The sequence below is a fragment of the Gymnodraco acuticeps genome, unplaced genomic scaffold (assembly GCF_902827175.1).
Source record: "Gymnodraco acuticeps unplaced genomic scaffold, fGymAcu1.1, whole genome shotgun sequence".
In the NCBI taxonomy this organism is placed as follows: Eukaryota; Metazoa; Chordata; class Actinopteri; order Perciformes; family Bathydraconidae; genus Gymnodraco; species Gymnodraco acuticeps.
Window position 1 is genome coordinate 444576 of NW_022990513.1, and position 15183 is coordinate 459758.

The 15183-nt window shown below is 42.1% G+C and overlaps 1 protein-coding gene across 4 annotated transcripts in view; it reads right to left on the minus strand.

Moving 5' to 3' along the window:
• The window catches only part of wwp2 (WW domain containing E3 ubiquitin protein ligase 2), a 77408-nt gene that overhangs the window by 44708 nt on the left and 17517 nt on the right, over positions 1–15183 (minus strand). For all 4 annotated transcript variants that reach the window (XM_034227061.1, XM_034227058.1, XM_034227059.1 and 1 more), the window contains 4 exons: positions 12005–12083; positions 10387–10550; positions 6907–7150; positions 5489–5578 (listed from right to left, as the gene is read on the minus strand). In XM_034227061.1, the coding sequence (XP_034082952.1) occupies positions 5489–5578; positions 6907–7150; positions 10387–10550; positions 12005–12083 (577 nt within the window). The remainder of the gene's footprint in view (positions 1–5488; positions 5579–6906; positions 7151–10386; positions 10551–12004; positions 12084–15183) is intronic.

Here is a 15183-nt window from a genome sequence, read left to right on the forward strand (position 1 = left end):
TCCTGGATCCTCTATCCTGAGTACTGGATCTGAGTCCTGGACTTCGAGTCCTGGCTGAACCTGTCTCTGCGGTCCTGCCTGACTCTCACCATACTACTTCCCTGATGGCTCCCACAAGATTGCGGACATCCTCGTGGATTCATCTTCTTATTATACACACATGCATTTCCAAACATTTGGACTACCTATGTTATAAATGTATTGTCTTTTCGATTTACACACGGCATCTATTGCACGTCTGTCCGTCCTGGGAGAGGGATCCCTCCTCTGTTGCTCTCCCTGAGGTTTCTCCCATGTTTCCCTTTAAACTGTGGGTTTTCTCTGGAAGTTTTTCCTTGTACGATGAGAGGGTCTAAGGACAGAGGGTGTCGTATTGTCATACTGATATTCTGTACAAACTGTGAAGACCACTGAGACAAATGTAACATTTGTGATATTGGGCTATATAAATAAACATTGATTGATTGATTGATACTCCATGACGGCTGATGATACAAGCCATGTAGAGTGTGAATAGGGTGGGGCTGAGAACAGATCCTTGAAGGACACCACACTAACTCTGCCTCATCCAAGGAGACGTACTCTGTTCTCCCGATGAGGAAAGATCTGAACCAGTCAAGGGGAGAGTCAGAGAGTCCGATGGTGGAGTGGAGACGGTGGAGGAGGATGCCGTGATCGATTGTGTCGAAAGCTGCAGTGAGATAGAGGACGATGAGGAGAGAGGGAGAGCCAGCATAAGCCGTCATCAGCAGGTCGTTGGTGACCCTGACCAGGGCAGTTTCTGTGCTGTGGCCAGAGCGGAAACCAGACTGGAACTTCTCGAATATGTTGTTTGAGTTTAGATGGTCCTGGAGCTGTGCTGCAACTGGTTTTTCCAGCACCTTTGATAGAAATGGGAGGTTGGAAATTGGTCTGTAGTTGGCCAGGACTCCCGGGTCAAGGGAGAGTTTTTTGAGACGAGGTTTGATGACAGCGGTTTTGAGGGTAGAGGGGACATGGCCAGCCTGGAGAGAGAGGTTTACGATCTTAGTGATCATGGGGCTCATGGTACTGATGTAGGATTTCACCAGAGCTGACGGAAGGGGGTCCAGGACACAGGTGGAAGGCTTCATCCTCCTAACGATGCGCTCAACCTCTCGCTGAGTGATGACCGAGAAACAGTGGAGAGGCTGTGTTGTCCCAGGCTGTGGGTTGGCAGTTGGAACTGGAGGTGCAGAGGGGCTGGAGAGGAGGGAGCGGATGGTGTCAACTTTGTTTGTGAAGAAGGCGGCGAAGTTGCTACACTGCTTCTCAGTGGAGTCGGAGTGTAGTGGACTTTGGGGTTTGAGGAGGTGGTTGATGGTGGAGAAGAGTTGCTTGGAGTTTCCAGTACTGTTGTTGATGATGGAGGAGTAGTACTGGGACCGTGCATCTCTGAGGGACTGTGCGTAGGCCTTCTGGTGTTCACGATAGGCTGACTGGTGAACAGTGAGTCCTGAGGCCTTGAGCCGCCGCTCAAGGACATGCCCAGCTGTCTTCATTCTCCGCAGCTCGCCAGTGTACCAAGGGGCAAAGGTGACCATCCTGGTTTTGAGAGAGGTGTGCAGATCAAGGAGACTGTTGAGGGACTGGTTGTAACATTCCACTGACTCATTTACTGATAAGAAGTTGGCGGAAGAGAGATGCTGGAGGTCCAAGGTCATGGTGTCCGGGTTGATGTTCCTCAGGTTCCTGAAGTGGATTTTGCACTTGGGTTTGCTGAGTGGGGACTGGAAAGACATCTCCATTGAGATGGTCTTGTGGTCAGACACCCCCAGGTCATATACTAGCAGATTGCTGATGGGGGCGGAGTTTGTGATGACCAGGTCGAGCGTGTGGCCCTTGGCATGGGTTTGTCTTCAGATGAAAATGACGTGTGATTCAAACCAGGGACGTTGCAGTTGGAAGGGCCAAACCTCATTAGTGTACCAATCATGTCCACTGGTAACTCAAAGTATTTGTCTAAGGGGTTAGCATCTATATTGTGCATTAACATTAGCATACAACAAGAAGGATAATAACAATGAACAATTCTGTGTTTATAATCACTCATGTTGTGTTTGCTGTATGAGATGATGTGCTAATGGCATGGCAGTGCTTGCCAGTGGCATTACTAAGATCTCTATAGGCACGTTCACACCGCAGTACTTTTCCCACTTTAATTCCGATATAGTTCTGAAATGTTGCGTTCACACCAAAAAGAGCCGGAACTCAGACATAGGAACCTTTTTCTCCCATGAAAGTACCTGCTCTCTAGCGTGACGGAAAAGGGGGTAAAAAAGGTTCTGATTAACAATTATCCCCTTCCTCCAACCTGATCATTGATGGCTACTCCATCCCCTTCTCTGGCCAAGTTAAGAGCCTTGGTGTCATCCTGGACAGCTCCCTCTCATTTTCACCTCACATAAATAACATCACCCGGACTGCCTTCTTCCACATACGCAACATCTCCAGACTCCGCCCATCACTTTCTCAATCAAACACTGAAGTCCTGGTCAATGCATTTGTCACGTCCCGCATCGACTACTGTAACGCCATCCTCTCAGGCATACCCACCAAGCTCATCAATAAACTACAAATCATACAGAACTCCGCAGCCCGGATCATCACCGGCACCAAGGCCTCCGAACACATCACCCCCATCCTCATCCAACTCCACTGGCTCCCTGTTCAATCCCGTATCAACTTCAAAAACCTACTGCTCACTTACAAAGCCCTACATAACCTGCCCCCCCCCCCCCCTATCTGGCTGACCTTCTTCAGGAGTACACCCCCTCTCGCTCCCTCCGCTCCTCCTCTGCTGGTCTGTTGACCGTCCCCACCCCACGCCTCGTCACCATGGGTGCTCGGGCTTTTAGCTGCACTGCTCCCAGACTCTGGAACTCCCTCCCCCCGCACATCCAACAGTCAGACACAATCACCATATTCAAATCCCAATTAAAAACCCACCTGTTCAAATCTGCTTACTCACTGTAGTGCTCCCCATTATATGTTTATTTTGTGTCCACTTGACTGTCTCCTCCATCATTTCCTGTTTGTGTTTTTATCATGTTCTGTTGTCTATTAGCGTTTATTTTATTTTTATTTTTTTAAACAAATCGTACGGTGTCCTTGGGTGTCATGAAAGGCGCCTAAAAATAAAATGTATTATTATTATTATTTAATTTTAGTTCCGGCTCTTTTTGGTGTGAATGCGACATTTCGGAACTATATCGGAACTAAAGTGGGAAAAGTACTGCGGTGTGAACGTGGCTAAGTACTCTACTTAAGTACTATTTTGAGGTACTTTATCTGAGCATTTTTAATTTACGCTACTTTATATTTCTACTTCTCTACAGTTTGAAAGGCAAATTGCACTTTTTATTATTCAACAACTTTATTAGCAAATTATTTTACAGATTAAAATGTTAATGTGAAACATGACATACTGTATGTATTAAGGTCAAGATATGCAGCAGCAGGTAAAGCAAAGTACTTAAAATAAGCTCCTCCTTTACAGCTGTAAGAACAAATTCAAGCATCAATAATCAAAATCCAGTGATTTATTATAAGATATTATATATATGATATTATATATTTCCATGCTTTCATGTTGTTTACGACAAATTCTGAATCTACCCTCCGAATGTCACAGCAGAAATTGAGACTCATCAGACCAGGCAACGTTTTTTCAATCTTCTATGTCCAGTTTTGGTGAGCCTATGCAGATTGTAGCCTCAGTTTCCTGTTCTTATTTCTCTTATTAAATGTTTCTGTTCTGTGGTTTCAGACACAATACTGCCCATTTCTTCACGTTAGCTGTCAGTTATCTCTGTCAAAATGAAAGTACATTATAGTGTACTGCAGTGAAGGGGCCGTTTGCAGTGTGTTTTACTCTTTGTTCGGATGATTGACAGTTTGCTTTTGCAGATGTGCCAGTCTGGAATATAGCACTGATTTAAAAACTGGCGTTTGCTAAAATAAATATTATGCTACTATATACTTAAACTCCAGTAAATGTATTTAACACTCATAGCTACTAGTTTCCTTTTACCAAAAAAAAGGCTTTTCTTATGTGATTTGATGCTGTACTGCACTACCAACACACAAAAACACAACCCAGTACTTTTTACTATCTAAAAGTTGGCTCCACATTGCAAACATAAAAATGCTCTGACATATGTAGGGAGCGGAAAATCTGTACAATCTAATATTATATTAAAGGAAAAAAGCCACTGTGCATATTTATAAATTTTACTTTTGATACTGTTAGTATATTTAGGTTAATATTCTACTAAAGTAACATTTTGTATTAAGGATTTTACTTGTAATGGAGTATTTTAAGACCATAGTGTTTGTACTTCTTCTTAAGTAAAGGATCTGAGTACTTCTTCGGTCTCTGGTGCTGTATCACGTTTGATAAATAGACTAAGGAGCTCTCCTCAGTCTGGCTTTCATTATTTCAGCTCCCAAACCTCGATTGCCTAACAACCCCCACCCTGCCTCTAAACTGTTCCTGGTGTGTGCATCTAGAGCCCGGCATTAGCTTGCTAATTGACCCTCTGAAGGGCCACGCGGCCAGCAGCCAGCAGCGTGGTGGATGAAGGTCCATGTGGCTCTAAGAAAGGACTTTTGTTCTCCGGGCCCCCTCTCGTTCCTTGTGTGGAAAAACTGAGATGAGAAGTGAAGTTTGGCGAATGGGGGGGGGGACACCTTTTTCAAAAAGCAGCCTCTCCTTTTTCTCTGTCACCCAGTATCACACACACTCATTGAACATCAATAAATAATGTTTAGATGTCATAAAAGAGACGGCCTGTGTTCCTCGACTGCTCTCTACAAAGAGAGGCAGAAAACTGTGTTCTCCTTATGATGCCTTCGCACACAAACACTGTGGTCACACTGGGTGATTTATGACCAATTACAATGTGTTTGGTTACTGTATAACCGAGAACATATCCCTTTTTAAAATAAACAAGAAACAAGAAGGCTCTCTTTATTCTCTGCATTCGATCTGTTCAATTTGGAGGATAATTCAATACATTTAAATGGAAACGCTGAAATCTGATTCTTTCCTTATCTAACAAATACATTATTTGTGTTGTATAAACATACAAAAATACTCCCAAAGCTAATAAAAACTAAGGCTTTTAACATTCAGACTAACAACAGTATTTATGTTGCTGAAGTAACTGTAAAAAATATGAATCCCTCAATTTATCCAAGCAGTTAATAACAAGCTCTTCTTAAAGGGCTTATGGAATTTTTACAAATTGAAGGCAATCCATCTAATTTCCTTATTTGTGGCATGATATTGAGAAATCCAAGTTTTGTGCTGGAAAATAATTATCAGGTTGGAGAGATTTTTGTGCTGAAAAATATCTGATGTTAAGCCGAGCTTATTGGTCAGCCTAACATGGGCTTACTGTAATGTGTGGAAAAACAAATCAATGTATCGATAAAAAAAACACATGTAAAAATGTAACAGGCGTACCCTGGTGGCAATGGTCTCTCCCAGGTTGTGGTTTTGGTGTTGTGGTCGACGTAGTACACTCTGCCATGAGGCAACACCCTCTGCTCCCAGCTGAAGAGAGAGGGAGAGAGAGTGAGAGTGAGAGAGACACAATTCACATTTTACGGTATCTATTCCATAAGACAGGGGTGGGGAACCTCCGGCCCCCGGGCCGTGTACGGCCCGCGAGACCATTTGGTATGGCCCTCGAGGTAATTTATAAACACACGCAAAAAAATTAAAGAAATCTAGACCGCAAAATAATTAAACAAGTGAGTGCCTGTTTTTCCTGTCAGGGTCCTTGAACACAACACAAGCCTAATGTGTCATCACGTGGTATATGTCTCGTCTGACAGGGGTGTAGTTCTGACTGAGAGCACCAGAACGTCGCTCCGGCACTTCCAAAAATTGCAGTACCCATAAAGAGCATAAACATACTGCAGTTTTTGCGTGGCTGTGTCTTAGTTGTAAGCCCAGTGGCGATCTGTTCATCTGTCACACTGATCATTCAGTCAATAACTTTGTTGTTATTAGCATCTGGTTAGCTAGCTATGCTAACGAATATAAGAAGCTTTTTCTACAACCAGTGAGGTAAAGGCACATCTTTATATGATCATTATAGTTATAACAAAATAAGAGAATAAAGTAAACAGGTATAAAATACTATATGACAGTAAAAATTATTAATAAACAAGAATACAGTTTGAAAGGGGAGTGATTTGTAAAATATCCATAAAGAAAAATAAAATCTGCTTACAGTTGTGTTTCATCTGGGTGTTGAGAGATGTATCCATTGATCTCCTATTGTTGCTCTCAAAGTGCACCAGATTGTTGCTTTTAACTTCAACATTTAAAAAAAAATCTTCCCGGGGGAGCATGCCCCCGGACCCCCCTAGATGAGGTTAGGTCCCCCCCCCCCCTACTTAAATCATGTTCACATGGATAGGAAACTAAATACATTTGCACACATCTTGTGTCCATATCTTTCTGTTGTGGTGGTCATGCCACAACTGTGCACGTGAATGCATGCGTGAGTCATGGCCAGATATCTGGATTAAGAGGTTGCTTTTTCTTTGCACAGCATGAAAGAAAGGTGAAATGAATGGGCTGTGATTGTAATATTTTTTAAGAAGAGGTCAATCATTTGTACGGCCCTCGGAGGATGTTGAAAAAATTGAAATGGCCCTTGAGAGGAAAAAGGTTCCCCACCCCTGCCGTAAGATATCTTATGAGCGCATGTGGGAGAGAAAATCCCTCTGGAGGCTGATCAAAGTTTTTCCATGACGTTTTGATTCATCTTATGCGTATTTATAAATTTCACAATGACTGTGCTAAAGGGCCTGCTCGAGGTTCATTAAGAAGCTAGCTGTTACTTTGTCTTTGTCCCCAAATGATCTTACCCTGTGGGCAGTGTCTCTGTGGAGGGCTCCGTGCTGCTGTTGCTGGCCTGCTCTGTGTTGGGGGGGGGGTTAGGGCCGGGCTCTGTGGGCGGGGCCGGTCCCAGAGCGTCCTGACCCGGAGAGGGGCTGCTGCTGCTGCTGCTGGCAGCCGGGGATCGGCCCGACGGAGAGGGGGGAGGAGGGGTGAGATGTGCCACACCCCCACGACTGCTCTCCAGCCCGTTAGACGTCAACTCCACTTTGTCTGAGAGGGGAGGAAAGAGTTCATGTTACCTGGTTATAGAGAATGCTCAAACCAAATCAGGAGGAAGAGTGTAGATTGTTTTCTTTAGTCATAGTAGTAGTGTAACACTGTATTCATGTGCTACTGAGAAGCTCATCAAAGTTGGCTGCTAAAAAAAATGCTAGAATGTAGTGAGCTTTAACAGATATATTGTTATAGACAGGCCTGCACATAACTGGTGCGCAGGTGCGCATGCGCACCTCCGCCAAAAAAAGAGCACCGGGTCATTTGAAAAAAGGCGCATTTGCGTACCAACATTGAGAGAGGAGAGAGAGAAGAGAAAAGAGAGGAGAGAGAAGAGAGAAGAGAGGAGAGAGAGAAAGATATTTGCGAGTTGCATATGAACTCAGGGTCGGCCCGTAGCACTGGCGTTATAGATGTTCGCCTAGGGCGCCAGATATGTGGAGGCGCTGCGCTGGCAGCTCTGGGAGGGAAAAAAACATTTTGACCGTTGGGGCTCATCCTAATTTTCGGCCTTGATGTAACAATATTCATAATTAAGTAAATGTAACACCCTTTTCACCCCGGTTACACGTTTCATTTGCCCTGTATGATAGGCGCTGTAAGTGATGAAAATGGGGGATGTTGGCTTATCTGGCGCCCGCAGCTCACAGCCAAAGTGCGAGTGAGCGTGGGAGAGAGGGAGGGTGCACCGGTTCCGGCGCTGTTGTTATTAGCATCTGGTGCTAGCTGCTCTAACGGAAGAAGAAGATGTTTCTACAATAATGTGGAGGGAGAGTCCTCTCCAGTCATACTGAGAGGCTGATAACTACAGCTCAGTGAGGTAAAGGACTGAGTGTTTAGATAGTTCACTTTAGTCTAAGTTATCTCAGTGGGTCTCAAACGTTTTGATCACAATTTATGTAAACACATATTTCCAAGGCACTCCTTTATAATTATTGGGATAAACAGGTTTGAAATCATTCCAATGTATACTATAGGACAGTAACCAATAATATCCTTTAAAACTGGAAAAATTAAAAAAATGCATAAATAAATAAATGTTAAGGTAAAATAAGATATGAACAAAAATAAAATAAGTTACATTAATTTGTTATTGGCTATGGTAGGTTATTGGTTATGTTCACATACTTATTTGATTACATCCACTTGTTTAAGATGACAACAGAGACTTTCGACCCAAAACCAGCTGTTGACTTGTGGATGCAAGCAGCTAATTGCAGACTCAACCAGAGAGAAAGTAGTAGGCCTACATCATCAGCTACCATGTCTGACAGAGAGGAAGACAGTGAGGAGAACAGTCAGGAGGGTAGTGATGACAGCTTGTAGGATTACTGGTCGTGCTAATGTTGTCTTGTGTTCACCTCTGCATGTGTGTTCTGTGTTCACCTCTGCATTTGTGTTCAGTGCCGTGTGTCTGGCAAATAAAGTCAAGACCCCCTCAAAAGTTACGGTTTATTTCATTTTAAGGATGAGCACCAAGCAACATCTCCAGGTGCTCCTTTGAGAACCAGGGCAAAAAAGTTATGTGCACCCCTGGTTATAGAGGCCAAGGCAGAAGCCTGCTCAGTGTTAGCAGATCTTTAAACAACCGAACCTCTTATCTAGCTAGGAATATTTTCATGGGGTTGATTCACACAACCATGACTCTTTAAATTTAAAGGTGACCTATCATGCTATATTTGAACAATATATTGTAGGTCCATACCTATATAAAGTATATAAATATAGTTTTTTTTTCAAAACACCAAACAGATCCTGCATTTTAGCCATGCCTCATTTCGCTCTATTTGCTCTTTCCAGTGCTGTTTTTGCAGGGGCTGATTCTGTGAGCTGCAGCTGACCACGCCCCCCTGCAGGAGAGGGGAGCGTGCTCTGAGATCAGCTGCTAGGCTGCAGCGGGGAGAAGAGGGGGAGAAAAAGAGATCTCCGTCCTCCGTGTTTTATTCTTATAGAAGTAAGAAGAGAAGTAATGGGGCAGAAACCCTCCTTTTTACGCAGCGGTCCAGACATAGACATCAAACGGCGATACATATTCAGTTGCCAGTTACTTTGGCATCAGGGCAGGGATATCTAGATACTTTCCAAGGTTTGACATAATGAATTGTGCTACTTTTAAAGCAAGCAACGATGTTTTCAAATCTGTAATCAAAAAGCTCCTCAAAAAACGCTATCGAAGCAGTTCCTGCCACTGCTACGTTAGTTCAAACAGTAACAACGGACTATATTTCTTAGCTTTGCGTCGGGCTCATGATCAGCCTGTCGATGTTCTTTTCCCCATAATGACCGCGTCGCTGCACATTATCCCTTACATATGATTATATAGTCATTATTCATTTGTTTTAAAACAGGAGGCACAAACGCTTGCCTCGGGGAGGGAGAAAAAGAGCCACAGCGGAGAATAAACAGAAGGGCAACCATGGCAACCATGGCAACCATGCAAGGGAAGTCTTCTTCGCTGCTTTTGTGGCAGACTACAGCGCCACTTACAGGCCTGGCATATGTACTACAGCGTCTCCAGCGCTTTCGAGCGGCAATGGCCGGCCGTGGCCCAACCTCTCATTCCCCTGATAGGTGGAGAATTGACCAATAGCCGTAGCACCACCGTCCTGACGTCAGGACAGTGTTCAAATCTGGATCAGTCTGTATCAGATCCGTTGCAGCCCCTTTTTTAGAGATTTGGGTATGGAGGAAAATAGAGAGGGTTGTATTTTCTGACACACCGGGGACACATATTCATGTATAAAAGACGTACAAGAGTGCATTTTGCATGATAGGTCCCCTTTAAATTAGGAAAGAGATACTTTTATTTGGCTAAATCAACTACCCAGCACAAACACTTGAATAGGGCCCTGCCTCCAACGCTGTATCCAGTTCTCGTCATACGTCATGGTCAGAACCCATTGGCTCTGGTTTGGATCCAGTTCACAACCCAAACAGTTAAGTTTTTTCTTATTAAAAATGTATACCCTTATACAAGACAACTACAGAAATCACAACCAACTGCAGAAATGTGATTGTGTTGATGTGGTGTATAGTGTATTGTATGTTCAAAAAAGAAAGTGTTAGAGCAAAAGAGAGAAAGATAATAAAATTGTTTCAACTCAGATACAGGATATCTTCATAAATATTTATCAGCAGCATCTTTCCACATTCCACAATTAAAATCAGCGCTTCCAGTCTGAGTCAACCTGAAGTTAGAGTGTGGAGTGTAAACATCTAGAGTGTAACTGTACCTGCGCTGCATCCTGGGCTCCCGTGACTTTTGGAGGAGCGACGGTGAACCACTGAGCCCGGGCCAGGGGTCTGCTCCTCACTTAGCTCCCCGTTGGTCAGAGAGCCCCCCCTGGGGCCCCCTGGGGAGCTGCCCTGTGTTCCTCCCACTGAGTGCCTGTTACTCCTGCAAAAGAGAAAGAAAAGAAGAAGATGAAGAAAGGCAACATGAGGGATGGGGGGAAGTTGGGAAGTGGGATGAGGCATAAGAGAGAGATGACAAAGAAATATGAACATTTGGGTTTGTGTCAGATGCACCTTTTCAGAATAAAAAATAATGAAACAGAATAGAAATATTTATATAGACATAAGAAGTTAAAGCTAATAGTGTGTAACAAAAAGATAAAATAAAACAAATGTTTTATATGTGTATCAAAGAATAGATTTCAAAATACTGCTTCTGGTTTATAAAGCACTGAATGGTTTAGGCCCAAAATACATTTCTGACCTCCTGCTAAATTATGAACCATCCAGATCTCTCAGGTCTTCAGGGACTGGTCAGCTTCCTGTCCCCAGAGTCAGAACTAAACATGGTAAAGCAGCGTTCAGTTATTATGCTCCAAATATCTGGAACAAACTCCCAGAAACCTGCAGGTCCGCTGCAACTCTTACTACTTTTAAATCCAGGCTGAAGACTTTTCTTTTTGTCGCTGCTTTTAATTGAACTATTCATATCTTAGACTGCACTGTAACTTTTATCCATGTACTTTTTATTTTAATGTTTAATTGAACTTAGACTGCACTGTAACTTTTATCCATGTATTTTTTTCTTTTAATGTTTATTTTATTAGCTTTTCTTTTTAATGACTGATTTTAAATACCATTTTCTTAATGTCTTTCATTTTTTGTAAAGCACTTTGAATTGCCTTGTGTTGAAAAGTGCTATATAAATAAACTTGCCTTATATCAACACAAGAAGTAGAAATTAGCATATTTTATAAATATATAAAAATGTACATACATTCATTAAAGGTGGGGTAGGTAAGTTTGAGAAACCGGCTCGAGATACACTTTTTGTTATATTACATAGAATGCTCTTAACATCCCGATAGCAATGAATATCTGAAGTGCTTTGACAAAAAATCCATAAAAAAATTCATTCAAGCCGTGGTGCTGTAAAAAGCACGACCAATCATCTGAGCCGGCCCGGCTAAAGTAACTGGATGGCCTACCTGCCTGTCAGCCTTCCATCTGGGCACAAACTTATCTCGTGCCCTCATTGGTCATGTGCGTGTTCGTGTGTGTTGGAGGAGGGGCTCTGGAAGGAAGTGGCAGATTTTTTCCGGCTGTGTATTTTCAAATTCTAGCGCACTCAAGCTGGTTTCTCCAAAATGACCTACCCCACCTTTAAGTAAAATTAGTATTGCAGTAATGAATCATTCTAAAGGTTATACAGCCTCAGTATTGTCCATAAGGCTAGGCTTGGGGAGTAACAGATTACATGAAGCTTAATAAAAATAAAAATAAATGTATATATATATATATATGTATGTATGTATGTATATATATATGTATGTATGTATGTATGTATGTATGTATGTATGTATGTATGTATGTGTGTGTGTGTGTGTGTGTGTTGACCTGTTGTGAGATCCAGGTGTACCCGGGGACTCCTCACTCTGTGTCCTCCTCAGGCTGGGTCTGTCAGATTGCAGTATCTCTGCAAAAAAAACAGAACTTACTGATCTCTCTTAAATTAGAAAAACACACGTTACTTTACCAGCAGAGAGAAAATGGATTATTACATTATTAATGTGACTAATAAAGAGCAGTTTGATTATTAAGTATTATTCTGTTGATCGATGTCATTACATTTGGTGAAAAACACATAATGACTTGTTTATGACTCGTTTTGTCAAAGTTTAGGACTTGGACTTGACTTGAACTTGAGCGCAAAGACTTGAGACTTGACTCGGACTTGCAAAACAATGACTTGGTCCCACCTCTGCTTATCAATACTAAACCAAAATTAAATTATACCTCCTTTGAAAGCCTTGTTTTTAGTCTTACGCATCCGACCTGGAAAACTTTGCAGCCAATCTTATTTGTTACAGTGTACCGTGCACGAGGTCCTTATTCAGAATTCCTATCAGAATTCTCTGAGTTTTTATCAACTTTGGTACTTAAAACAGATAAAGTAATTATCGTAGGTGACTTTAATATTCATGTTGACGACGATAAAAATAGCCTTACTGTTGCATTTAACTCTATATTAGATTCTGTTGGTTTTTGTCAGAGTGTAAATAAACCAACCCACTGCTATAATCACACTCTCGACCTTGTTCTGACTTATGGTATTGAAATTGAGCAACTATTAGTCGAACCGCATAATCCTGCTTTATCCGACCATTTCTTAGTAACTTTTGAAGTACTGTTACTAGACTACAAAGCATTAGTCAAAAGCTCCTGCAGCAGAAACCTATCTGTTAGTGCTATAGCCACATTTAAGGAAGAGATTCCACCAATACTTAACTTGATAGCATGTCTGCATGTAGGGGAGGAAACTTATACAAAATGTACACCACCCCAAATTGATCATGTTGTTGATAGTGCTACAGATGCGCTGCGAATAAAATTAGACTCTGTTGCTCCTTTGAAAAAGAAGAAAATAAAACAACATAGACTAGCTCCATGGCATAATGCCGAAACCCGCAAAATAAAGCAAAAGTCGAGACAACTTGAAAGGATATGGCGTTCCACTAAACTTGAAGAATCTCGTTTAATTTGGCATATTACTCTCAATGAATATAAGAAAGCACTGCGTAAAGCGAGAGCAGCCTACTACTCTTCATTAATAGATGAGAATAAGAATAATGCAAGATTTCTTTTCAGCACTGTAGCCAGGCTGACAGAGAGCCACAGCTCGATTGAGCCTTCTATTCCCATAGCACTCAGTAGTAATGATTTTATGTGCTTTTTTAACGATAACATTGTTACTCTTAGAAACAAAATTAATGACCTCTTGCCTTTGACCAGTATAGTGTTATCAACAGCTCCCGGAAACGTAAGCTCTAATATTACACTAGATAGTAAACTAGAATGCTTTTCAGCCATAAACCTTGAACAATTAAATTCAATGATTCTCTCTTCTAAACCATCAACGTGCAAGTTAGACCCAATTCCAACTAAGCTGTTGAAGGAAGTTTTTCCATTAATTAGCACTTCTTTATTACATATTATGAATATGTCTTTATTATCAGGCTATGTTCCACAATCATTCAAAGTAGCAGTGATAAAACCGCTTCTTAAAAAGCACAACCTCGATCCAGAGGTTTTAGCCAACTATAGACCTATTTCTAATTTTCCGTTCCTCTCAAAAATGTCTTTCTTTTTGGTGTTTATATACGCCGGGATCCGGAGACATGGATGATCCTGCGGTCCTGTGTCCTGCATCGCGAGCCCTGGATCTTGAGTCGTGGCTGTGGTCCTGGATCACAGGTCCTGGATGGATATCCTCGTGGATTAATCTTCCGATTATACACACATGCATTTCCAAACATTTGGAAATTTTGGACTACCTATGTTGCAAATGTATTATCTTTTCAATTTACACACGGCATCTATTGCACGTCTGTCCGTCCTGGGAGAGGGATCCCTCCTCTGTTGCTCTCCCTGAGGTTTCTCCCATTTTTCTCTTTAAACTGTGGGTTTTCTCTGGAAGTGTTTCCTTGTACGATGTGAGGGTCTAAGGACAGAGGGTGTCGTATTGTCATACTGATATTCTGTACACACTGTGAAGTCCACTGAGATAAATGTAACATTTGTGATATTGGGCTATAAATAAACATTGATTGATTGAGTTAGTGGTTTAATAAAGGCCATTCAGCCGTGTGTGTGTGTGTGTGTGTGTGTGTGTGTGTGTGTGTGTGTGTGTGTGTGTGTGCGGTCTTGGTGGTGTGAGGGAATGTGTGACTATACTGGGTCCTAACTGTGACTGAAAACCACAGGCCTATAACATGCTTTTCATTAACACTCACTTTCTCCTTTCCACACACACAAACACAGTCCAGTCCTATGTGGAACACACTCACGCTGCAGGCATCACAACCTCAAACAGTATCCACATTTATACACACACACATCCTGCTATCTAAAGAGAAGCAAACAGGTCATTTCTCTCTCAGACACACCCACACAGGCTATGAAAGGGTTTCTTGTGCGCATACCCGATGGACATACAGCAAAATAAACATTGGTCTAGAAGAGAAACTATTGTGTCATAGCCTGCTCACCGAGTTCAACCCCCCCCCCCACCCCACCCTCACTTTTAATGCCTCGGGTCTAATTACTGGTCTGGTGTGCGTTTGTGCGCATTCACATAAGTGTGTAGGTGTTTCAAGAAACTAAAAATGTATAGTTAGCCACTTTCTTCTCAAAAACATCTTAGCAACTAAACTAAAGCAGAGATAGCAGCGGGCTCATTTCAGTCCAGCAGCTACTATGGAACTTTGGGTTATTTGTGTAACCCCAGTTCTCTAAATACAACAGTGACAGATTTAATGTATGCTATGAAAGGGAACACCTCTCATTTACATGTTCAGTTAGGACTGTAGCAATCATTATTTGTATCATCTATTAATCTGCTGCAAACCACTTTTGATGAATCAATTGATCATTTAGCCAATAGAAGATTCAATAAAAATGCCTAAGGTGAGGCTTTCAAACTTATCAGTTCATGAAAGAAGCAACCAAATCAATCAATCATTGTTAAAGGTATGTCCAAACCAGTGTGGATGGATGTAGTTGGAGGTAAGAAAAAA